General features: G+C 32.7%; 2 protein-coding genes across 9 annotated transcripts; one reads left to right on the top strand and one right to left on the bottom strand.

Annotated features, from left to right (window-relative positions):
- Positions 1 to 1,292: 1,292 nt before the first annotated feature.
- Positions 1,293 to 5,271, bottom strand: LOC100259196 (hydroxyproline O-galactosyltransferase HPGT1). Of its 8 annotated transcripts, none has more exons than XR_002030793.2 (5): positions 4,917 to 5,271; positions 4,672 to 4,735; positions 4,233 to 4,318; positions 3,926 to 4,120; positions 1,293 to 2,930 (listed from the first exon to the last, which is right to left on the bottom strand). XR_002030793.2 is itself a non-coding variant. In XM_019222020.2 (4 exons), the coding sequence occupies exons 1-4, from the start codon at positions 5,026 to 5,028 to the stop codon at positions 2,746 to 2,748; spliced, it is 501 nt and encodes a 166-aa protein (XP_019077565.1). In that variant the 5' UTR covers positions 5,029 to 5,271; the 3' UTR covers positions 1,293 to 2,745. The 8 variants fall into 8 exon arrangements, 2 of the variants coding, with proteins under 2 accessions (XP_019077565.1, XP_010655709.1); XR_002030792.2 differs by lacking the exon at positions 4,672 to 4,735 and having other exon boundaries at positions 1,293 to 1,615; positions 2,092 to 2,930; positions 3,948 to 4,120; positions 4,233 to 4,263; XR_009464599.1 differs by having other exon boundaries at positions 3,948 to 4,120; positions 4,233 to 4,263; positions 4,917 to 5,270.
- A 6,444-nt stretch (positions 5,272 to 11,715) lies between these two features.
- Positions 11,716 to 14,661, top strand: LOC132253824 (receptor-like protein 33). Its single transcript, XM_059737055.1, has 2 exons — positions 11,716 to 11,976; positions 13,738 to 14,661. The coding sequence occupies exons 1-2, from the start codon at positions 11,716 to 11,718 to the stop codon at positions 14,659 to 14,661; spliced, it is 1,185 nt and encodes a 394-aa protein (XP_059593038.1).
- Positions 14,662 to 25,913: the final 11,252 nt, after the last annotated feature.

Here is a 25,913-nt window from a genome sequence, read left to right as displayed (position 1 = left end):
CTAAAAAATTTTCATCTTTTAAGTTATAAAAAAATTAAAAACGTTTCCTAAAATCATTGTCAAACGTACTTTAAGTTAGTTTAGAAATTATTTTGAAAACTATTCTAAAAAAAAAAAATAGTTTTTGAAAACAGTTTTAAAAAACAATTCTCTAATATTTATATGATAAAAGCTTGTTTGAGAATTTTGAAATATTTTTAATCTATTTTTTGCTTTCAAATATTTTTTTTTAAAAAAAAGTTTTGTAGATAGCATTTTATTTTTAATTATTCTTCATATTTATCTTATTATTTTTTTAAAAAATAATCTTAGAAAACAATTAAAAACAACTAAAATATGTTCTTATAAAAATCTTTTTTTTTTTTTTTAAGAACAAAAACTTTTCTGTTTTTAAAAATAAAAAATTGTTTACTATTTTCTTATTGTCAAACAAGATTTTCTTATTTTCAATTCTCAAAAATAGAAAAATATTTTTTATAACCATTAACAAAGAGTTGTGCAGTACATGTGTTGCAAGTTCATGCAATCGTACACGAGGCAAGAGTGTTACACGCTACAAGAAGTTAAGTTCATAGCTGCGAAGGCCATAGGAATGCAGATAAATCCTATAGTTGCAGCCACCAGTAAAAAACACAAGAAGTTGTGAAGCTATCCCCGCGCTCATGTTTTTTCCTCAACTAAAAGCTCTATATGTGGTTGGGAGAGCTGATAGTTGCTGCTATGAAGGTGTGACATCTACAGAATTTAATACTATATAGTATTATAGACATGACCTTTTGTCAGCCGCAATTATAGGGCTTCATATGGATGCCACTTTTTCTTGTCCGCTGCCATAGGTTATTAAGTGGACACAACTTATATTTGGCCAGAGCTGAAGTCTTGAATATTTTTTTTTCAAATATTTTAATTAAAATTCTCATTTCAAAATTGAAGAGGTCCTACCACTTTTTCCAGTATATATTTTCTATTACATATATAAAACTTTAGTTGAAGCAACAAAATTATTTTTCTTGATAGGCAGTTGAAGCAACAAAATTATAATTTCCAATATTGCATAATCCAAATATGTATATGTATCCAAACTGCATAATCAAATAATAATCCCCAATACAAAGTTCTATTGCCAAAGAACAAGGAAACTTCAATAAATAAATAAATAAATAATAATTTATCTCCTCCAATACTAAGGTCTAACTAAAATTCACTCTTTAGAGACTGATTTGCTGCCCTAGCCTTTGAACTTGCCAAATACCGATGATAATCCCCTTTCTTGAAACAACCAAACTTTGAAATTACTTGAAAAATCAAATTAAATAAACTGCACTAAACTCAAACAAAGTTTGGTTTCTTTCTTGGGTTTCAATTTCCAACTCCTCATCCTTTTACCATCTTTCCTTAACAAAGTTCCTTTTTTCTATCAAAAAGAGAGAAGATCAAAGCTGAGACACATTTAGCCTCAAAGCAGAAAAAGAGTGAAAAACTGTCTAACTAATCAAAAACCATGCTTCCATATCACATAATCAGAATTCCACAACAATCAACCAAAAACAGAAAATTCCACTAACTTGTCCCTTCCAAGGGCAGCATGGTGTTGTAAGCCATTGCAAGAGCCATCCTTGAAAAACATAGAACAATACAATCATAGATTAAGTTTGGATAAACAAATGACCTGAATCTAAGCATTTAATATGAAAACAAAAGTAAAGTCAGGGAAATGTTTGTTATCCTCTCAAGCATACTATAGCAGGATAGCACAAACATAAGACAGGGCTATGAAAGAAGTGGTCGATCCATTATTTTTGCTCCTAATAATGGGGTAACAAATGGGGTACTCTGAAGGATATGTACAATCATATGATTGTCATTTTCCATGTGTAAATGCAGAGGAGCTATATGCTTGGAGGAGTTTATACAAAATACATAGGGCAACAAATGATATGACTATGCATAGAACACAATTCCAATAAAAGCTAGTTTTGAGATTTCTTTTTTATTGTGGGATTGGGTAGACTAGGGAGGAGGTGGGATTAATTTGATTTCACTTGGTAAACATTTCTCAGTTTGAATGTGACCATGCTAAGAATGAAGTACCTAGTGGACAGGCATGTGTGAAATGGTAGTCTCTGGAGGGGAGCTTCTTAATGCATTTGATAGATTAATACACGCTGCCAAGCATTGAAAAGGATCCTCGACAGACAATCACCAACGTCTTCCTTCCAGAGGTTTATCTGCGGACTCAAAGATATCTTCCAAATGATTCTCAGTAAATGCTACCTAACCCTCATATGATAACTTGTCCACTCCACCAGCATATAAATTTGCTAAATGTATCTTCAACCAATGTAAGCCTGACTTCCCGAGAAGGCATCCCTATGCAGACTCTAGGATACCTCGACACAAATTAGAGTTGAGATGGTTAAAATATGGGTGCAAGGGTAGGCAAATTAAGTGTAATAGATGACAAGAATATGATGGAATGATAAATTGTTTGAATGCCTAAAAAACTTCTCTCTATCAAGCAAGCCTCTTATGGGACAATGCCCTAGTTGTTCATTGGGACTTCTATCACCTATCAGATGAATTCAGAGATGCTAAGAGACTTCTTGACTAGTTAACATAACTAGAAAGTAATAATTACTTATCCTAATATAAGAGACAAGATGAAATCAACACAGAAATACTCATGATTTTCCATCACCAAATTTCTACCAATCTGGTTCTTACCACTTGTGGATCCTACATAATTCAGACAATATGAAAAGATAATACAATATATGAAAGTAGAATATCATAAACAACTCGTTTTCTCATCAATAGAGAAAAAAAACTTTGATTATACTCAACTTTTGAGAAAACTTCGCCTGATTTCATACACCCAATATAAACTCGAGGCTTATTCAAATGAGTAGCAAGAGTTGCTTCCAGAGTATCTGTATGAAAAGGATGGGTAAGTCATCATGCTTTTGTAAGTGTTTTAATCGTCAACATTTAAACCATTAAACATTATAAGAGAATTGCTCAAGCTATTAGCCTACCTGTCAGTCGCCTTAATATCCCATTGCTGGCCTATTACTGCGTAACTTAAAAGTTTTGGGCAAAGTGGTGGTTTAACATTGACGTCTTAAGTTTGAACACGCTTGAGGAAGCGTATTAAGACTATTAGGAAATTCTGGATTCAAACTTCACCTCATGTGGGTGCTAAGGCTATTAACTTAAGTATCAATCACTCGATATGCATTGTCTTGGATAAGGAGAAAGAAAAAAAGATTAGTTATGGCAAAAGTGATGCTAACATATAAGGTTTAAAGTAATGTTCTCAAATGAAGAATAACATAAGTAATGTTCTCAAATGAAGAATAACATACTTTTGTGCCAAGCATGTAAGTGTAATTTAGCACATAAGTTATGTTAATATTATTTTTTGCAGTAGTGAATCACAATATTACATCATGTTCCATTATTATGCAAACTATTGTCTCCCTTATTACATTAAAGACAAACTCCAATTTTTTTGTAAATAGGGGTATAGAGGGTGCAAGGCAGTGGTAGGGCTTCTTGATAGTTTTCTGCTTTCCATTCATTTGAGCAACTTTAGAAAAATCCTAGAGAAACGAGATTTTAGTTTCTCATAATTTGTACTTGTTAGCTCCAAGGCTTTTCAAATTGGTTGATGGAGTTTGCAAACTATTGAAAATGACCATTGCAAACTGAGAAAATAAACAAGACAATGAAAAAAGAATAGATGAGAAATGGCAGTTCACTAAAAGTTTTCATGTTAATAAGAGTTCAGCCTACGAGCCTCCTATTTTTATCCCTTATATGCTTATAACAGAAATGTCAATGTGTTAAGTGCCAACTGGGTCATTCTCTATGTAAATAATACAAAGAATAAAGAGCGAAACTTATAAAAAGAAGGGCATTCTACCAGTTGGCATCCATGCCCTTACAGATTGCATCTCTATTGTTCTTGTGGCCAAACTTTGTAATAATTCCAACAACAGCTAAAAGCCTTTTCTTGGGAGGAGTCCCCTTATTTTCTAACAAGTTCTTTGAGGCAAAATCTTCCTGTTGTGATGCCGCTAGCTCCATCTCAAGGGCTGCTAACTTCTTGTGTTGTTCCCTATAAAATAAAAGAACCATCACCATGACCTTTAGATTATATTTTGTCTATTATAACAAAAGCCCCAAAAAAAGAACCCCACATAAAGGAAGGATAGGTATAAGTTATTTACCTGCATGCTATAATTTTCAGTGTGTCATTGGCTGATTGCACACAAAAACCATTAAAATGGAAAAACCCATTATCTAGTCAATTACTCTGAATGATTAATTTCAAAAAAAGAAAATAGGCTGGTATCATCTCAAATAGTTTCAATAAAAGAAAAAAAAAAGACAAAAACAGAAAGAAAGAAAGAAAAAGGCATGAGCTCATGCAAATCACTAATTTATTTGGCATTGTAATGTAATGCTATAGAACATGTAATTAATTTAAACCATGATGGACTGATTCTGGTTCCATACAATGTCAAGACCCCCTTTGTATCATTATAATTCTATAATTTAATCTCGATAACAAAATAGTCCCAAAAAATGCATTAACAAACTGTGGGGAAGAAAATTTGAAGCTACAATTGAATAACAAATGGTAATACATAAAAGTAAAGATAACACCTGACTAGTTCTCCTATCCAGCTCTTTAATCAAATAAGCCCCATTCTCATAATCCAGCCGTAGCCTACCGAAAACAGATTTCCACAAAAACAATTTTTTTTTTTGAAAAAAATAGACCAATTATAATCAAAATCAAAGCATCACAAAACAAAAACCTAAATAAATGAAATTAACCACACCATAAAGCACTATTACAGCTAAGAAACAAAAATCAATTCACAACATGAAACAGTGCCAGAACTCACCGGCCGACGACGTAAATCCATGCCATGGTGTCAACATGGCTAGCATGAGAACCGAAACTTGAGATCTGAAAGCCGAACCAGATAGCCGGTGATTCGGTCCCCGACTATGCATTTCTTCACTGTGAAGCGAAGAAGACTACAATCTTTAAAGACCTCTCATCAATAGCTGGTCGATCGGGCTGAATTTAGGGTTGTTGTTTCTCTTTGACCAGATTTTGGCTCCGAATTTGAAATACACAAGAGTATTTCGGAGAAGAAAAGAGAGAATCGGAGTCTAGGCCTCGTTAGTGATGAGGACGTCAGTGATGGTAGCAATGTAGTTGGAGAAACGATTTCATGTACTGTGAACTAGGTATATTGTAAACTATATTTGGTTGTGCATGGGTATTGTTTTGGGCCATAATCAATTTAATGTACTGTGAAGAGGCCCATGGCTTCACTTTGACCCATTGAGATAAATTATGGGCCTTTAGTCCATCAGGATTAAAGTGATATACCTTAAAACTATACTGTTGAGGGGGGATATAAAAGTTAAAAAGGGAGAGGAGAGCATAGGAAGAACATCACCCTCATCACTTTTGTGCAGTCAAGCTTGTTGTTAGATCAAGAAGAAAAAAATGGTAAAGATATGTTCAAACATTATAGGAACTAAGAATTTTTTGGATCTTCATGTTGCAAATAGAAAATCGAATAACAATTTTTGACAAACTATTAATGTTTTTTATCTTGTTTAAAATCAACAATCATCGCTTTGAAATGTCTAAGAGTACTTTTCCTATATTTGATTTCACGAAAGTAGAAGAAAACAAATTATAATATTATAATTTAATCATCATAAAATTAAAAAATACAAATAATCAAAATGCGTTTCTATCTTTGCCATATTATAACAATAAAACATAAATATATTAATATTTCTAAATTTATTAAATAATTATATTATAGTATTTATTATTAAATAAGATATACCATATATAAGCAAAATAAAATTTTACTTCCAATGGTTGTTTATTATCTTAGTGTATTTTTTTTCCTATATTATTTTCATATTTATTATCTTATATGAATGTATTTTATTTTAAATATCTATCTTTTTTTATAAATAAATGATGTAACAAAAGAAGAAATTGGCCTAATACACTTGCTTGAAGAACCTCTCATCTTAAAATAAAATAAAGTAATAATAATAATAAATTATATATTATATATTAAACCACCATTTGAATTTTTCATCATTTTCTTTTCTCGAACCTTTCCTTGGGACAGTGACCTTAGAGCTTAATTGGTGACATATGGATTCCTCATTCAAACAAGTTGTCCACAACATGTGGACAAGACAAGGAATTTTGTTTTTTCTCTCATGTCGGCAAGACTAAACTTTAAAGATTTGGTAACTAACTTGTTCAATTCTTCATTCATACATAAAAGCATGTAAGACTGATTTGATTTGATTTGATTTTATACTTAAAATTGAACGAATCAAACCAGGGTAATTGTCCACACTTTCACTCCTAAACTTTAATAATGGAAAATTTGTCTTCTTTAATTATCAAAATTGGTAAGTGCTCGATTAGAATAGAATCAAAACATTAGAAAATCCACGAGTGTGATTGCATTCAAACAATATAAAAGTTGAGTCTTTGTTTTTTCTTCTTTTCAATTGAGGGCCGTCATGTTTTGGACCTTTCTTTCTTGTCCATTTTAGGATTGAAGAGAGAGATAGAGAGACATAGAGAGAGATTTCTTCTTTTCAATTGAAAGCATGTTTTGGACCTTTCTTTTTTGTCCATTTTAGGATTGAAGAGAGAGATAGAGATTAGAGAGAGAGACAGAAAGGGTCTGCCCCCACACATAAAAATGCAAAACTTGACTCATGACCTACTTTTGGGTTCAGTTCATTGCAGTTGTCTCATACTTGCTTCAGTCGTCTTGTACATCAACAGAGAACAAATCGAAAGCAACATCTGAATTGCAAACAACCATCATTTTAGACACTACAAAAAAAAGGCAAGCAATTTGAACTGTTTAACTGGACCAACAAGGTGTTCTTTTTCTGGGTATATAAAAATACCCTAATCTATGCACATAAGGTACTTGTTAGATTAAAAAAACAAGAAGTAATATTTCAATAATTTTCATTACATTAATTAATTTGATAATTGAAAATTTGGTGAACAATAAACACGTGTGAAATAATATTCAATGGATCTATTCCTTGGGGATTTTGAACAAAATATAATATTTTTTAAAATATGATAATTGAAAAATAATTTCTTACTTTGTAGGAAATTGTGAAAAGTAAAATGGGAAATTTCTTCAAAAGATAATTTCAATTTAATTATCAAACTTTTAAGTTATTTATTAAAGAAATAACTTCAAAATTTGGAATTTATATTGATATTATTTCTTTAAAACATAACTTCCATGTAATATAATTAATATATTTTTATGATGGTTTGTTTTTTAGGTTATTACTTTTCAGAGATAATTTTATTTTAAGAGGAATAGTGAAATTTTTTGAGAAAATAAAATTTCATTTTTTTCAACTATTAAATTTATTATAATATTCAAATCTAATTCCTCCTTCAAAATAAACTAAATTTATTTTTAAAATTTTTAGATATTTCTTGTTTTTTAAAATAAAAAATTAAACTACTTAAACATTGTGTAATTAGAATAATAAATTAATCTACCATGAATTAGTAAATTTGTCATAAAAAAATATGAGTATGACTTAAATTTGTTTTTATTTATTTTCTCTATTGTTTATCAAGATAATTTAGAATAAAAATATTCTCATGAATTGCTATGAAAAGCCAAAATGAACAAACCCAACTAGATTGGACAGGTTTGAAGTTGGTTTGGTGGGTTATACATTTGAACTTACACTCCTAATTTACACTCACCAATTATTCACTAGAATAAAAATATTTTTATGAATATTTTTTAGGTCAATTTTTTAATTTCAGAATTTTGAATTTAGGAAAACGTATCAAAATCTAAATATATAGTTTTCAAATTCATTAAAACCTTCACCCCTTCTTTCTCCAAAGATAGGTTATATAAAAATAAGTTTTAACTTAGAAATTTTTTAATATTTTCTTAACAACCAAACATAACTAGAAATCTATTTGTTAATTGCCTACTAATTATATAATTAATTATTATAAATTTTTTATTATGGTGATAAATTATGATAGTTTGGAATATTTAAAAATATATTAAATTAATGTTTTTATATTATTAATTTTAAAACTAAAATAATAAAATATAGTAATTATATATATATATATATATATATATATATATATATATATTTAATATGTAAAAAATAAATAAGCTTAATACTTCAAATATTAGTAAAAACACATAATTTAAACACTTAATAACATTCAATTTTATTTAGATTAAGTCAAATTCAGGTGTATTCATATTTTAAACAAAAAAAAATGACACCCACTATATATGCATTTTTCTAGCCCTTTATATATATAATAAAATAAATTTTCATGATATATATATATATATATATTTGGCCATAATACTTAACGTGGAGTATGAAGTTTCATTTTGCTTCCTTAAGTAATTATACTTCGTACACAATCCATGTTAGAATTAGTAAATGATCCACAAGAGAAAATTCTTGCAAGACACTATTTTTTTTTTTTTAAAGATAAAATACATGCATCATACTTAAAACATTATTTAAATTTATATTTATTTTCACCATAATACTTAACATGGAGTAAGAAGTTTCATGTAGCTTTCTTCAATTAATTATTCTCATGTTTTTAAAAATCGATTCGGACTGGTTGGTCTAATCGGTTCGATCGCCAGTCAGTAACAATTTCTATTCGGTTTGGTCTATTAGGTTGGAAGGTAGTCAAATCAGAATTGGATCGATTGAACTGACAGTTTGATTGACAAACTGGACTAACCAAACGATTCCCTCCGAATCATCCGGTTCAATCATTTTTTTTTCTTCCCAACAACCCCTCTCGCACGGTTGCCCTAGCTACTACCTCCTATTATCATCGACACCGAGTTGCTGTCATCGGCCACTGGTCGGTTAGACGTCGCTCCCTCAGTGGCAAAACCCCCTATCCCCTTGCGGCGAAAACCCTTCCCCACTAGAAGTCCCACCCCCATCTGAAAACCACCTCCTCCCAATCCTTCATTCTTCCCATTTTGGGCCACCATTTCTTCCCTTCCTTTCTAGATTGATTTATTTATTTATTTACCTCATCTAATTATAATTTATTTTCTTTTATATTTATTATTTTTTTACTTTATGATTTTTAAAACTTATGATTTTAATTTAAATTAATCAAAACATCACAATTTTAAATAAATTATGATTTTAAAATAATTTTTTGATTTAAAAATAAATTTCAAAATTTCAAAATTAAAATTAAAATTATGATTTTAATTTGAATTTCTAATTTGAAACTAATTTTTTGATTTTCAAATAAAATTTTAATTTTAAAATGATATATAAATTATTATTTTTATTTTTATAATTATTTTAAATTTTAATAATTTATAAATTATATATTTATGACATCATCGGTTCGACCGTCGGTTTGACTAGTGAACCATGAATCGGTAACTTTTCTACTTCAATGGCCGATCTGATTTTGAAAATATTGATTTTTCTTATTACACGATCCATATTAAACCATGTAAATGGTCCACATGAGAAAATTTTGGCAAAAGTCAAAAAATGTTTTTTTTTAATACATACATCATACATTAAAATATTATTTAAAATTTTATTTTATTTTCACCATATATAATACTTAAAATAGGAAGTTTCATGTACCTTCCTTCAATTAATTATTCTTCCTACACGATCCATATTAGACTTAGTAAACGACATGAGAAAATTTTGGCAAAAGTCAAAAAATGTTTTTGATTTTCTATTTTTAATACATGCATCATACATTAAAATATTATTTAAATTTCTATTTTATTTTCACCATATATAATACTTAACATGGAGTAGAAAGTTTCATGTACCTTCCTTCAATTAATTATTCTTCCTACACTATCCATATTAGACTTAGTTAACGGTCCACAAGAGAAAATTTTGGCAAGAGTCAAAAGATGTTTTTTTTTAATACATGCATACATCATATGTTAAAACATTATTTAAAATTCTATTTTATTTTCACCATATATAATGCTTAACATGGAGTAGGAAGTTTCATGTACTTATCTTCAACATGATCCATATTAGACTTAGTAAATAGTCCGCATGAGAAAATTTTAGCAAAAGTCAAAAAATGTTTTATTTAATTTTTTTTTAATATATACATCATACATTAAAACATTATTTAAATTTATATTTTATTTTCACCATATATAATACTTAACATGGAGTAGAAAGTTTCATGTAGTTTCCTTCAATTAATTATTCTTCGTACATGATCCATATTAGACTTAGTAAACAGTCCACATGAGAAAATTTTGGTAGGAGTTTCAGAATATTTTTTTAGATAAATTATATACATCATACATTAGAATATTACTTAAATTTCTATTTTATTTTCAACATATATAATACTTAACATGGAGTAGGAAGTTTCATATAGTTTTCTTCAATTAATTATACTTCCTACGCAATCCATGTTAAACTTAGTAAATGGTTCATATGAGAAAACTCTAGCAAGAGTCTAAAAATGTTTTTTTAGATAAAATAGGTACGTCATACATTAAAATATTATTTAAATTTATTTTCTTGGTGATTGTTTTTCTTTAGACAATGACTTAAAGGATTTTTGTGATATCTTGACTCTTGACTAAAACAAAGCCATTACTCTTTAGTCTACTCCATGTAAAAGCAAATAAATAAATAAAGCTTTTTCCATTTAAATAAAAAATAAAAAAAGAATAAAAAGAAGATTCTTTTTCTTTTTCTTTGGACTACATTTTCATATTTCAAAAACTTGGTAATTAATATTGTGAGCTTAATTTACTCATGGACAAGAGAAATGTGTGATCCAATTGTGATTGAACCTTGATCCAATCCTTTAAAAAAATTTGTAAATTTGAAACACTAGTATTGGCCTAACATATTTTCTAAATCAATCTATTAGATCAATAAAATAGAGAAAAAATTATTCTTTGTTTAGATTATCGTGCATCATATATTTTTCAAAATTAAAAATGTATTAACATTGAGAAGGATTGAAACTGAATCCAATGTAAATAGAATTAGTGTGCCAAATGCTCATTGATTAATATAATTTAAGGATTAGCATGATAGAAAAAATGAAACGATTTCTCAAAAAAAAAAAAAAAATCACATTTTTGAAAGAGAGAAAAAAAAAAACAGTGAAAACATCCATTATTTGGATCACTTTCAAGTTTTAAGGTGATCATATTTTAACAAGTTTGTGATGATGGTGGCTCATTCAAGAAATATTTTTAAAAGATAATACTCCACTTACATAGCATAGAGCTTTAGACACTTGAATCATATAATATGCCATTACTTTGTGGGTATTTTTGGGCATAAATTATGCTTTTATTGCCGTCTAGATTCTTTAATAATACATGTTTCAATAGCCGTAAGATGTTATGAAGAAAGAGAAGGATAAAATTATGGTCAGAAGTGACATGTAAAATTAATTGCAGATATGATGGAGTACATGGGCCATATATGGCTGAAGGGTCTTTGTTGCATTTATTTATAGATGGCATGAAGACTTGAAATAGTTAAACAAATTAGACCAAGACTCTAATCTTATTTATTTATATGGTATCAATTCAGAATTGTGCAACTTTGCATTCATCAATGGCAAGTAGGAAAACCACCATTCCACTCCTTATTCTTTTGCTTTCTCTGTTTTTGAAGTTTCTCATGGTTGAAGCTCTTACAATCAATTCTAATGACAGTGATCTCAACATGGCTTGCATTGAGGTAGAGCGGAAAGCGCTTCCTGAATTTAAACATGGTCTGAAAGATCCTTCAGGTAGGCTTTCTTCCTGGGTTGGTGCTGTTTGCTGCAAGTGGAGAGGTGTGGATTGCAACAACCAAACAGGAAATGTTGTCAAGGTTGACCTCAGACAACATGACTTCTTACCGTTGGGTGGTGAGATAAGTGATTCCTTACTTGACTTGAAACATTTAACTTACCTGGACCTAAGTCTTAATGATTTTCAAGGAATTCCAATCCCAAATTTCTTGGGCTCATTTGAAAGGTGGAATGATTCCTCCTCTTCTTGGAAATTTATCACAGTTACGTTATCTTGACCTTCATGGAGGAGAATATCAAATGAGGGTTTCTAATTTAAATTGGCTTTCTGGTCTTTCTTCTTTAAAATACCTTGATCTGGGGAATGTGAACCTTAGTAAAGCAACCTCAAATTGCATGCAAGCTGTAAACATGCTTCCATTTTTGTTAGAATTACATTTGTCCCATTGTGAACTCAGTCACTTCCCTCAGTACTCCAATCCGTTTGTTAATTTGACTTCTGCTTTGGTCATTGATCTCTCCGGAAACAATTTCAACACTACTTTGCCTGGCTGGTTGTTTAACATCAGTACCCTTACAGATCTTTATTTAAATGGTGCTACAATTAAAGGTCCGATTCCCCATGTTAACTTACGATGCCTTCGCAACTTGGTGACCTTAGATCTCTCATACAATAGTATTGGAGGTGAAGGAATTGAATTCCTGAATCGATTATCAGCATGCACTAATAATTCCTTGGAAGAGTTAAACTTGGGCGGTAATCAAGTCAGTGGTCAGTTGCCAGATTCATTAGGGCTCTTTAAGAATTTAAAATCCCTGGACTTGAGCTATAATAGTTTTGTTGGTCCCTTCCCCAATTCAATTCAACACCTTACCAACTTAGAGAGTCTTTATCTGAGAAAAAACTCCATCTCAGGTCCAATTCCAACATGGATTGGAAACTTGCTGCGGATGAAGAGACTTAGCTTGTCATTCAATCTAATGAATGGGACGATTCCAGAAAGTATTGGACAACTTAGAGAGCTGACTGAGTTGTATCTTAATTGGAATGCTTGGGAAGGGGTAATATCTGAAATTCATTTCAGTAATCTTACAAAACTGGAGTATTTCTCTTTACACTTATCACCCAAAAACCAGTCTCTCCGTTTTCACGTGAGACCTGAATGGATTCCTCCTTTCAGCCTCTTGTATATCCGTATTTCCAACTGCTATGTATCTCCCAAGTTCCCCAACTGGCTTAGAACTCAAAAAAGACTTAACACAATAGTTCTTAAAAATGTGGGGATTTCAGATACAATACCAGAATGGCTTTGGAAACTAGATTTTTCATGGTTAGATCTTTCTAAAAACCAATTGTATGGAAAGCTTCCCAACTCATTATCCTTTAGCCGAAAAGCAGTCGAGGTGGATTTAAGCTTCAACCACTTGGTGGGCCGATTCCCACTTTGGTTTAATGTGATAGAGCTCTTTCTGGGAAACAATTTATTTTCTGGTCCAATTCCCTTGAACATCGGGGAATTATCGAGTTTGGAAGTCCTTGATATTTCTGGTAAGTTGTTAAATGGCAGCATCCCTTCATCAATTAGTAAACTAAAGGATTTGAACGAAATTGATCTCTCAAGCAATCATTTTTCTGGAAGGATTCCAAAGAATTGGAATGATTTGCACAATCTTGACACCATAGATCTATCCAAGAACAAACTGTCAGGTGGGATTCCAAGTTCGATGTGTTCAATATCTTTATTTAACTTGATATTGGGCGACAACAATCTTTCTGGGAAACTCTCTCAAAGCTTACAAAACTGCACAGAGCTGCACTCCCTTGATCTTGGAAATAACAGGTTTTCGGGCGAGACACCCAAATGGATTGGAGAAAAAATGTCATCATTGAGGCAACTTCGTTTACGAGGCAACATGTTGATAGGAGATATTCTGAACAACTGTGTGGGCTTTCTTATCTCCACATTTTGGATCTTGCGCTTAACAATTTATCAGGATCCATCCCACAATGCTTAGGCAATTTGACTGCTTTACGTTCTGTGACCTTATTAGACATCGAATTTGATGACAACCCCGGGAGTCATTTTGCCTATTCAGAGCGCATGGAGCTAGTTGTGAAGGGACAAGACATGGAATTTGATAGCATACTGTCAATTGTGAATTTGATTGATCTTTCTAGCAATAACATTTGGGGAGAGATCCCAGAAGAGATCACAAATCTCTCGACCCTGGGTACCTTGAATTTGTCCCAAAACCAATTGATTGGAAAGATACCTGAGAAGATCGGAACCATGCAAGGGCTAGAAACTCTTGACCTCTCATGCAACTGCCTTTCAGGTCCAATTCCTCCAAGCATGTCTTCTATAACCTCATTGAACCATTTGAACCTATCACATAACCTCCTGTCAGGACCAATTCCAACAACCAACCAGTTCTCGACATTCAATGATCCATCCATTTATGAGGCGAACCTGGGACTTTGTGGGCCTCCATTGTCAACCAACTGCTCCACTCTAAATGATCAAGATCACACAGATGAGGAGGAAGATGAAGATGAATGGGACCTGTCATGGTTCTTCATAAGCATGGGATTGGGCTTTCCGGTGGGATTTTGGGCTGTATGTGGCAGTTTGGCTCTAAAGAAGTCTTGGAGGCAGGCTTATTTCCGGTTCATTGATGAAACCAGAGATAGGTTATATGTCTTCGCTGCAGTGAATGTGGCTCGTCTGAAAAGGAAGATGGAAACAGATGGAGTTCATGGCTGAAAAGGTGACATATCTTACATCACTTACGATTCTTTTTCCTTTATTTTCTTCCTTGTTTATTTATTTATTTATTTATTTTATTTCATTGTATTTTTGGTGTGTTATGATTATCATCACAATGAATTCAGCTATTTTGCAGAGGGTGATGTGGTTTCAAAATAATAAACATTATGCAAAAAGAAGGTAAGATGAATTTCATTGCAACGTAATGAAAGGCCATCCATGTTTACGTACATATTTGTTAGCTATTAATCTTTTTATGCTTATATTTTATTATATTATTTCTTAACTTCTTGAATTGAAAATAATGATTTAAATTTACAAAAAAAAAATTGAATTGTTGGCTTGTTGGACTTAGATTTACTAAAAGTATATTGCTTTAAATGTTCAAATCATGTTATAGTAAGAGGCATATTTTTAGACCCTTCAACTATACATATGAATATAAGTTGTTTCTCTTCCCTTACTACAATTAAGTTCCTAAATACAATGCATAGGGTAATCAATCTCCTAGTTTGAGTCATTAGAAAGAGGATGGAGGGAGTTTATAATTGGGTTCAACTCTTTGAAGTTGCAGAATGTGATTTTCATAGGGAAGATTAAGATTCGTGTGATTTTTTCCAAGGTTGAATTCCAAAAAAATATACAAGCAAGCAGCTAAAATTATAAATTGTTATAGGTTGTTAGTGGAAACTCTAAATTTATTGACAAATATACTCACTTGAGTATGGTTAAATACCACAAGTATGAAAACTATAGGAATTTAAACAATCTTTATAACCAAGTTTGTTAATATTGTGTTGTTAATTATATAATAATAATAATAATAACAATAATTGCAATAATAATATTGAACATGTTGTTTATAGTCCATTATGAAAATCTAAATGTTGCTTAAATTGGAGCTAATTATGTGTATTTACTTGTTTCAGATTGAATACAATGATGAATTCTTAGTGGTGATGAAGATTTCTTTTGGTACTAGTGTTTGAGAATTCTATCTTTGAAATGTTGGCAAACAATTATTTTTCTTTAGATAGTTTTGTTATATGTAAACTGTCATTTAAGTGAGAAAAGTTGTAATATTAAGTTGGATACTCAACCTACTTTTGATATTTTAGAGTCATCTATACCTTAAAATTGTCCTTTCAACTTTTATGTTTATGTTAATTTGGTAGTTGATTATCACTATGTACCCTTCAAAAATTGTCTATTATTCAAATATATTTTTGGTATAAGCTTCAAGTGATTGAGCTAATTGTACATTGTTGAAACATATGGCAAACCTAATTACTAACATTAGTCTTCATCACCTCTAGTTGTAAAATATTTGCCAAATAATGTGTTTTCTTTTTCATTTTGTTTAGCAAAATATGGCCTAACAACATTGGTGTAATATAATAACAATACTTTAAAATAAAATTATTGTAAATGTAAGAAATGTTTTATTTAAACCATGGATCATGTGTGTGTATAGATATATATATGGGAGAATTGTGTTTTGGGCCCAGTTGGGCCCAAAAATTAAGAGAAGGTCCATCTAACTGACCCATTTAAGTTGAAAACCCATAGGAAGTGTCAAAATTAAAAAGAAGGATATGCACTTTTATTAATTCCAAAAATAACCTTTGCTGATTATGAAAAAAAAATAATAAACAAAAAAATCCAGGTTGGAATTTTGCCCTAATTTTGGTGTCTCTTCAGATTTCAAGCCTAGAAGCCGTTTTCTTCTCTTCATCCCGAGTTCCTCCATCGCTTGCATCTCAATCTCCGCGGCTCTTTGGAATTTTGCCCTAATTTTGCTCTCTTCAGCATTTCAAGCCTATAAGCCATTTTCTTCTCTGCCTAGAAGTCGTTTTCTTCTCTACCTAGAAGCCGTTTTCTTCTCTGCCTAGAAGCCGTTTTTTCTCTTCCTCCCGAGTTTCTCCATCGCTTGCATCTCAATCTCTGCGGCTTTTTGGAAATTTGCCCTAATTTTGGTCTCTCTTCAACATTTCAAGCCTAGAAGCCTTTTTCTTCTCTTCCTCCCGAGCACCTCCATCGCTTGCATCTCAATCTCTGTGGCTCTTTCATTTTTTTTCGCATTCGTCTCTCTCGAAAATTTGAATAAGGTATGGATTTCAGTTGGGTCTCTCTTGTTGCATATTTGAGGTTAGTAGATTGCCTAAATCTCGACCTAAAATTTTCTTAGTCCAAATCTCTAAACTGTGTTCAACTTGATCTCCGGAGTTCAAGTTACTATTCCCATTCAATAATTGACTTCTTGGTTTGCTACTATTATTCGGATGCTGAGAAAATAATGAGAAAAAGAAGGAAAAATTTTGAACCATAATTTTTTCTTTAAGCCTTGAGAATACAGAAAATGCACTTTACCTGCAACTCATGATTCATGGCTTAATCGATCTGATTTTATTTTTGTAATTTTTTTTAGATTTTTTTTTCATGCTATTTGTATATTTTAAATTCAAAAAAATATTTGTGAAAAATTGTCATATATACTTGAAAATAATTTATAATTGTTTAATTGGTTGCTAGAAACCAGGAGAGGAAAAATGGAAAGGGGAAATGGAAAACCTAAAAACCCTAAAGTTTTCTTATGGTGCCTTGGCTTGAGATGTAGGCACAAGTAACAGATTTATCTCTTTTTATCTATTAGTTTTTTTTACCCTTAAACCTTAAATGTGTTAAACTATTGCTTATGGTTTTGTATGAATCATCTAAAGTAGGACATGATAGTTTAGAAGAGAATTCTATATTTGTTACATTTTTTAGGCTATTATCTCTTCATATTATTTTGCAAAGCAACGCTTTATAATTAATATTTAAATATCTCCATTCTCTTTGAATAAGTTTGTAGGCATGTCTGATATAGTAGTACCAATAGAAATTGTCTAAGGGTTTGAGTGAGAATGAGAATTTGTTTTCTACCTAGTGTAAGTATAGGTCAGAGCTTAATAAAACGTGGGGGATTATTTCCTATTGAATGTCTTATAGTTCCATAATTCCAATATTTTTGGTGTATATATATATATATATATATGTTCTGGAGTATTATGTCAAATCAGACACAAAATCCTCCTACTTTACTAGATATTGTTGTGATGTTTTGTCTTAAAGTTCCAAGTATTGACACGATTAGATTATTAGCATAGGTAAGTAGTAGTGTCAAATTGGGTAGCACTAAAGTAGTTGGAGAGAGAGGTTTTTGCTTATAAAAATGTGAACTATGAATATATAAGTAAAGGGGAATGATAGGGAAAATAAGTTAGAGATTTTTTTTTAGAAGTAGGAGTAGAAGTAACATAGTTTTTAGTTGTAATCTTTCATTTTTTTTCCTTTTATAGCCTTTCTTAGTTTTTAATTTAATGATTTGTTTTAATCTATTAATTTCAATCTTTTAATTTCCATTCCAATTTTACATTTCTCATTTTTGTTTTTTATTTTTATTATTATTTTTAGTTTTGTTTAGGTTAGGTAGTATTTATCAGTCCAAGAGAAGAGAGAAGCTCGGTCTTCATATCTTAGTTCAACTCACTGTTTGTTTATTAGTGCCTATCTTAAAATAATCTTACTGTTGACAATGGTTAGAATAATCAAAAGGAGCAACAAAAATTATTTTTTAAGACTTTAAAGTTACATTTTTTTGTATATACATTTTTTAAAATATAACTTTTTCATATGGGAACATAGTATATTGTGAGATGAAAAAACTTTTAAGATCACATTGAATATGCATTATTGTTTGTTCAACAATATAAATTTGTGCTTTATTTCAATAGGTTGATGGATGCCACAAATAGAATATACTGTTATATTTTCGTGGGAGGCAAACTTGTCCAAAAAAATGATGGCCTTTGGGAATATGTTGGTGGAAGAAGCAAAGGTATTCACATTTATAAAGGAATGGCATTTGAAGAATTCACTCACAAGGTCTTAGAAAAATTCGACATTTCCCTTCATGTGAGGAGGATGCACTACACCCTCAAGTTTAACCCTAGAGTCATCCAAGATTTAGAAGATGAGGATGACTTGGATAACGTGGTTTCCCACAGTGATGACTTTGCAAATGTGTACATAGTCGAGTCACCCGATGTGGAAGCCATAGAGGCAAATATACCGAATACACAGTTGGCACTTGGGTAATGCGTTTTCACTTGGATGTCTATTTAAAATTTTATGAATATCAATTTTACGCATTATGTAGTCTAATTTTGGTTATGAATGTAAATGCAGAGGTCCACATCCTACGTTTCCTTCGTCTAATGCATCATGCGATGCAAGTCCTAATACTATGATGTTATCAAGAGGTTTTGCATCGCGTTGTGCAGATAGTGAGTACACCCCTTTGGAATCGAATCGGTTTCGTGAGGCAATATTAGGTTCCAGACATACATTTAAGAATGAAGATGAGTTTCGGAATGCAATATACCAAATGTCATTAGCTGGAAGGTTTCAATACAAGTACAAGAAAAATTCACCTACTCATATGTCAGTAAAGTGTTCGGTTGAGGATTGTCCTTGGAAGATAACAGCTCATGCTGTTGAAGGAAATGAAATATTGCGAGTTTATACTTACCAAGTTAATCATAATCATATAGCTCAAGATGAGTGTTCATCTAAGGTGCGGGTTTCTTCCAAGAGAGGTGTTGTTGTTGTTGAAGACGTGTTTAGAACAACTCCAGAATACCTTCCTCGACAAATTTGCAAGGATTTTGAACGTGATCATGGAGTTCAATTGACTTATAACCAAGCATGGCATCTTAAAGAGAAGGCAAAAGAGCGTTTATATGGATCTCCACGTGCGTCCTATGCGTTTTTGCCTTGGTTATGCCATAGGCTAAGGGAAATTAACCCTGGAACTATTGTCGAGTACACTTCTCATGAAGGCCACTTCAAGCAATTGTTCATTGCCCATGCATTTTCAATTCAAGGGTTCACCATGGGGTATCGACCGATATTGGCTATTGATTCTTGCCACCTAAGTGGTCCATACAAAGGAGCTCTTTTGTCTGCCATTGCATATGATGCAGATGATGGAATGTTCCCTCTAGCCTTGGGTGTGGTTGGTTCAGAAAATTATGAGGATTGGTATTGGTTCTTGGAGAAATTGAAGGGGATCCTAGATGGTCAAGAAGTAATTATTATATCAGATAGACATCAAGGGATATTGCGTAGTGTTTCGGAGTTGTTTGGGGTAGAAAATCACGCCTATTGTTATTGACATGTGAAAGAGAACTTTTCAAGCTTCTTCAATAGGCAAAACATTAGGGAAAAGAAAGGGAAAGAAGATGTTTTGCTGCTTTTAGACAACATTGCATATGCTCGGTTGGATATAGACTACAATGAGGCGTTTGAAAAACTTGTGCATTTTAATGGCGACCTAGCAAGGTGGGTTGCGGAGAATAGTCCGGAGCATTGGGCGATATCAAAGTTCCTTAAAAAACATTGGGATAAAATGACAACTAATATTGCAGAGTCCTTCAATGCGTGGTTAAGAGAGGAACGACACCAAACAATTTATATGTTGTTGTTGATGCACATGGATAAGCTTGTAGCCATGTTGGACACCCATATGCGTGGTACAGATAAGTGGAAGAGCGTGGTTGGACCTAAAACAGAGGAAAAGCTAATGTCAAATATCACGAGATCTGCTCCGATTACTGTGATGCCCTATTTGGGTGGGACGTTCAAGGTTTTTACTGGAGATGTTTATTTGGTTGTGGATATGCAGCAACATAAGTGTACATGTCTAACATGGCAAATGTCCAGGTTGCCATGTCCACATGTATGTGCTGTGATCCGCACATTGAGACACGATGTGTATGACTATATCGACCCATGTTTTAAAGTCTCCACCCAACATTTGATTTACTCGGGTCAGTTTCAACCATTACCAACACACAACATGCCTAAAGTTTGTGAGGCTGGGACTTTGCAAGATGGCCAAGGCAACGTATTTCCTAGTCTCCAACCCCCGCAAGTGAGACGTCCTCCAGGAAGACCCCGACAAAGGCGTATTGAGTCACAATTTAGCCATAAGAGAGCTATTCATTGCTCTCGATGCAATGGCATAGGTCACAATCGGTCTAAATGTAATAATCCATTGTCGTGACATGTTCATTTCTTTGCTTGTAAGGTTTTCATTTTGTGTACGATCCCTCATTGTTCCATTATTTGCTTTATGGTCATGGGGTTGTTGCTTTTGGATGTTATGTATTGTCCTTATTATAGACACGATGCACTACTTTTTTTTTTTTATAAGACTACTTTTTAATTTTCGTTATTTGGAGTTGCTTTCATTACTGATTTAATTTGAAATTGCACTTTCAATGTGGTATCTTTTAACTTGATGTATACTTTCACTTCCCTATTTTAAGTATGTCCTACTCACATCATTGGATGCGTGCATTTTTCTTGTCACTTAGCTGAACTTTCATAGTATTGTACTATACTTGCTGTTTAGTTATTCAGTTGGTCAGTTTAGCTGTGCATAACATTCTACTTTTCTATGCCCAATGATGCAGTTATAATATTAACAATGGCTGGTAATGACCTAGATGGTTCTGCTGCCAGTTCACTCCCACTCTCGGTATGGTTCATCATACTTGCTTATCTTTGTTGTTTTTTGCATTCTTCCGTTGCCAACATACTATTTGAGAGGTTTTGGCTTCTCTAGTAGAGTGCCACAAGAACTTATAATCTATAGTCATGCAATTTTAATGTATTGTGAGAACATAAATCAGAATGCATGTTGGTATCAAAATGGGTAAAATTTCATTTTATGATATTTTACATATTAGAATTGGTGTGAACAAATGACTCCCTTGTTTATATATAATCTGAAATCATTTTATGAAATTTTCATTTTGAGATACCTTTTAAGTTAGTATATATATATATATATATATATATATTATGCATGAAATTTCATAAAATTTCATCTCCCCTTATTATAGTTACCATGTATAAGTTATGTTGGAAAGTTCTCTAATATTGAAGTTTTAACAATTCAACGTTTATTTATTAAATACTATTATATCAGTTTTGTAAGTTGTCGGGTAATATTTGTGTACAATTTGGTAATATGGAAAATGTGGTTCACTAAATGATTACTACTCAAAAAGTGATATTTCATAGCTTGTAACTAACTCTTTTAAACACTTTTGAGTAGTAGTTACCACCTTTTAACTCAATTGGCATGTTAAGGACCCTTGCAATCAATTCTAATCAAAGTATGTTAAGTTTTGGTGTTTTGATAGCTTTTTGATCACCAAAGCAAATCTGAGATGGAGGAGAGTTCTTTGGAATCCATGTAAGGAGTATACCTGGACAGGGCGTCCGGATACACCATCGGAGGGCGTCCGGACCACATATCTGGATAGGATTTGCACCCGGCTGCCGCCATTTTGGACTCGGCTACCGCCAATTTGTACCCGGCTGCCGCCAATTTGTACCTGGCTGCCGCCACTTCCACCCGAATGTTCACGTCCGGAATTCTGACGCCGGATAGAAAAGGAGAGTGTTTCAACTTCTTCGGACGGACGTATCCGGATCATCTGATAGCCGCCTACCCGAATGGGAGAGCAGCCATTTTGCACAGTGCTGCGGTGTTCTCCTGAAGCTTCCAGATATTTACGACCGACACTTTGGGATATTTTGCTCTAAATATTTTGAGATATTTTGCTTTAGATATTTTATGTCTAAATTCCCAAAGTCTCCTTGTAGCCCACCAATTATAGGATTCCTTAGTTATTAAGTTTGGAAAAAGGGTGAATAAACCCTTATATATAGTTTGTAATTTCCTTTACATGAAATATATAAAAAATATATCGAATATATTATCGATCATAGATCCTAGGAGTTTGTTCTCAGAGATCAATCCTTTGTACAGTTTTGCAAGGAAGTAAAATACAGAGCACTTGCTCTGCTTTTGTTTTCTCATTCTTTTTCTTTCTAGCCAATCAAACTCTGAGGATTTTTCCTCAGAGGATGAGAGGCTAGACTCTTCGTCTCTTGGAGTAAGGAAAGTTGGGTAAGTTTCCACATGCATAAATTGGAAGTTTTGTTGTTTTAGTTTTTAATGAAGAGAAAGTGTGACCCGTTAATGGTTTTTATCTTTTTAGTTTAACTTAAAACGCCTTTAAATCACCTGGGCCAACACTTGATAAGGCAAGTGATCTCCATCCATTGAGATGCACTAGTTTATCTCTTGCGAGCCTTTGGGAGGTGGTTTGAAGGTAGGATTTTCTAGAATAGCCAACACTTGGTAAGCTTTTGGACTCTAAGGAGACATCCATTAGTTATCTCTTGTGAGCTTTTGACGGATAATCCAAGGTTAAAGATCACCTTGAATGGCAAGTGCTAGGTGAGAGGTATGAGCCATTGCAAGGTGCATAAGTGAGAGAGATTTAGTGTTTGAACCCATTAATGGGAAGCATCTGTACAATACCGATTTGGGAAATAACTATATGTTAAATCCCCAATGCGAGGAAAATAAACAAGTGACCGGAACTCCCTTTTTGTTCAAGGAATCTGATCCTAGTGATCTAAACTCCAAGAAACACTTTTCCTTGTAAGTAAAATCAGTTACTAATTTTTGGTTAGTTTAAAACCAAACCTTTTTCATTCAAACATCTTTATGTTTTCTTTTAAAGCTAACCTTGAAATGAAAAGACACCAATTCAGCTTTGAATTAATATCAATTGTGAAGTGAAAACCCATCCCAATGAACGATCCTAAAGCCACTATGCTTTAGTAGCTTTGTCTTTGCTACCCTAGTTCATGGTGTAATAGGTTATAAATTTTGTTGATTACTCCCGCAATCAAGGATACCAGCTGGACACGAATCAGTTGATACACCGACTGGGCACGAATCACTAACGCCATATAAAATTATGCTTTAGGGATCTAATGGTCTTCGCTATATAGCTGTGGGGATAGGCAAAAACCATGTCCTCTAGGAGGAGGGAGGAGGGTAGAGGAAAGGATAAAGAGAGGTGTTGTGGTAGGAATGGTGATGGGGATGGGATTAATGCTAATGGATATACTAAAAGTATGTTCGGTTGTGTCACCTCAAACCATATTTTATAAAACCTATAAAAGTTTTAAGTCAAAATGAACTTCCTTACCTAGTGTAATGCTTCACCACATAATAGTGCTTGCTCTAGCAGTTCCTCTAGATTTTGTGTATGTCAGAAGTATCAAAAGGAGCAGGTTAAACCCCTTTTAAATAGCCAGAAGAATGAAAAGAACAGGGAAAACAAAGAGATCTCTTTGAGTTTTTTCTCTTGCTCACATCCATGAATGCAAGACCCTTAGTAGCCACCATGTTGTTCAATATAGTGGAAAACACTTGGGGGAATAGAATTATTGTAAAGATGATTCCTGACACAAAACCCAGTGTGTGCGAGGGAATACGAATACAAGGCCTTTCAGTTTGTGAGCTTTTATTTCCACTTTCTCAAGCATTTTATTGTAAGCATGTTAAGGCAATGAAAGAAATCTGCTTTTCCATAGCATTTTCTGTTCACTCCATTTGTTAGTTGTTGTTGAAGATCACAAATTCATTACCAAGGATTTTTGTTCTATCAAGTTGTCTTACAATCTAAATGAGAATTAAATAGGATTATTCATTGATTTTTTGATGGTTTCTTTCTCTAATAGAATTAGTCAATTTATTTCCATAAATTGATTTGATTTCTTTCTTTTATATATCATGTAGTATTCTCATATTTAGTTTTGTACTTTTATAGTCTATTCTGTACATTTTTACTGTTATTGTCTATTCTATATAGGCTTATTCATAAATTTACAATCCTCCTTCTTACAGGATATCTCACTGTCAGTAGCACCCAACCCCATCTAATGTCTTACCCTGTTGTATATTATTTCTAAATACAAGCAGACAAGTCTTTGTAACTTTGAGAAATGACAGCTTTACTTTTTCACTTATTTTTTGCATTACCAATTGCAAAAATGTCGCTATTCCTAACATGTCCATGTTGTCAAACATTGCATGCAGGGCACATCAATGTTTACACGATGCTCAGCTGCAAGATTTAAGAAACTCTACAACCGGTTACCAGAGGAAAAAATACAAGCCATAAGAGACCTCCAATTTGGAGGTCTCTTAAACTTAGACTGCATAGAGGTGCGCCACAACATTTGTATCTTTCTAATCCAACATTTCAATGTTGGATTTAGACGGATAGAGTTCTCAGCCCAGAAACACTATCCTGTTACAGCCACCGATGTTGGCCTCATTTTCGGCCTCCCAACAGAAGGGCGGATTTTGCAGGTGACCTCTACATCATCAGAGCATCCATTTGGGACTATTCGGGCATGCGAGGAGAAACTCCTGAACTTACCTATAGGCGAGGAGTTCCGTAAAGCATTCATTTACTACGCATGTGCCACATTGTTGGCCCCCACATCTAGGCTCAATGGTTGCCGTAACTTGTGGCATACCATCCATGAGGATGGATTCCGAAATGACGTTAATTGGGCCCAGTTTGTGCTTGACCAACTAATTGAGGGAATTAGGCAATACCAACAGTCTAACACCTCTTGGGTACATGGCTGCGTTTTATTTCTACAGGTAGTGAACTTATTCAATCTTTGTCTTCCATTTTGTTATATAATTTTATTGCACAACATAGTCACATTTGCCTACTGATGTTTGTATTTATTATGCAGCTGCATTATGTCATTAAATTCCAAATTCCTTCAGTCCAAGTCCCCATTACAGTGCCCCCAGCATTGGCATGGACCGATGATTTGATTAAGCGATGACTAGTCGCTGAGATAAAGGAGTTTGGAGCATTCGGACATGCTGAGATTGATTTTGTAAGTGATGCATGCATAAATATATTGTCATTACCAGCATAACACTCATTATTTAAGTACTAATCTTCAGTGCTAATTATAGGCGTCCTAGAGATCTCCAACCGTAGAGAGAACTATGGAGCCAGAGACTAATGTGGACCATGACACAAATGTTGATGCTGAAAATAGTGATGTAAGTTGTTAATTTTTTAAAAACTTAATAAATGTTCATTTCATTGTCATTGTAATTTATTTTTACTTCTTAACTACAAAGAAATATGTTGTTGTCACATTTTGTTCTCAAAAATTGACATCAATATCATGTCATAGGAAATATGGCATCAATATCATGATGCAGAACGAGCAATTGACCAATATCAACGGGGCATTCAGCAGCAGCTGAGAATAATGTGTGGCCTTATGCATAA

This window comes from Vitis vinifera, chromosome 1 (genome assembly GCF_030704535.1).
Source record: "Vitis vinifera cultivar Pinot Noir 40024 chromosome 1, ASM3070453v1".
Classification (NCBI taxonomy): domain Eukaryota; kingdom Viridiplantae; phylum Streptophyta; class Magnoliopsida; order Vitales; family Vitaceae; genus Vitis; species Vitis vinifera.
The sequence above is the reverse complement of the archived record's forward strand: the minus strand, read 5'-3'. Positions and strand labels throughout refer to the sequence as shown.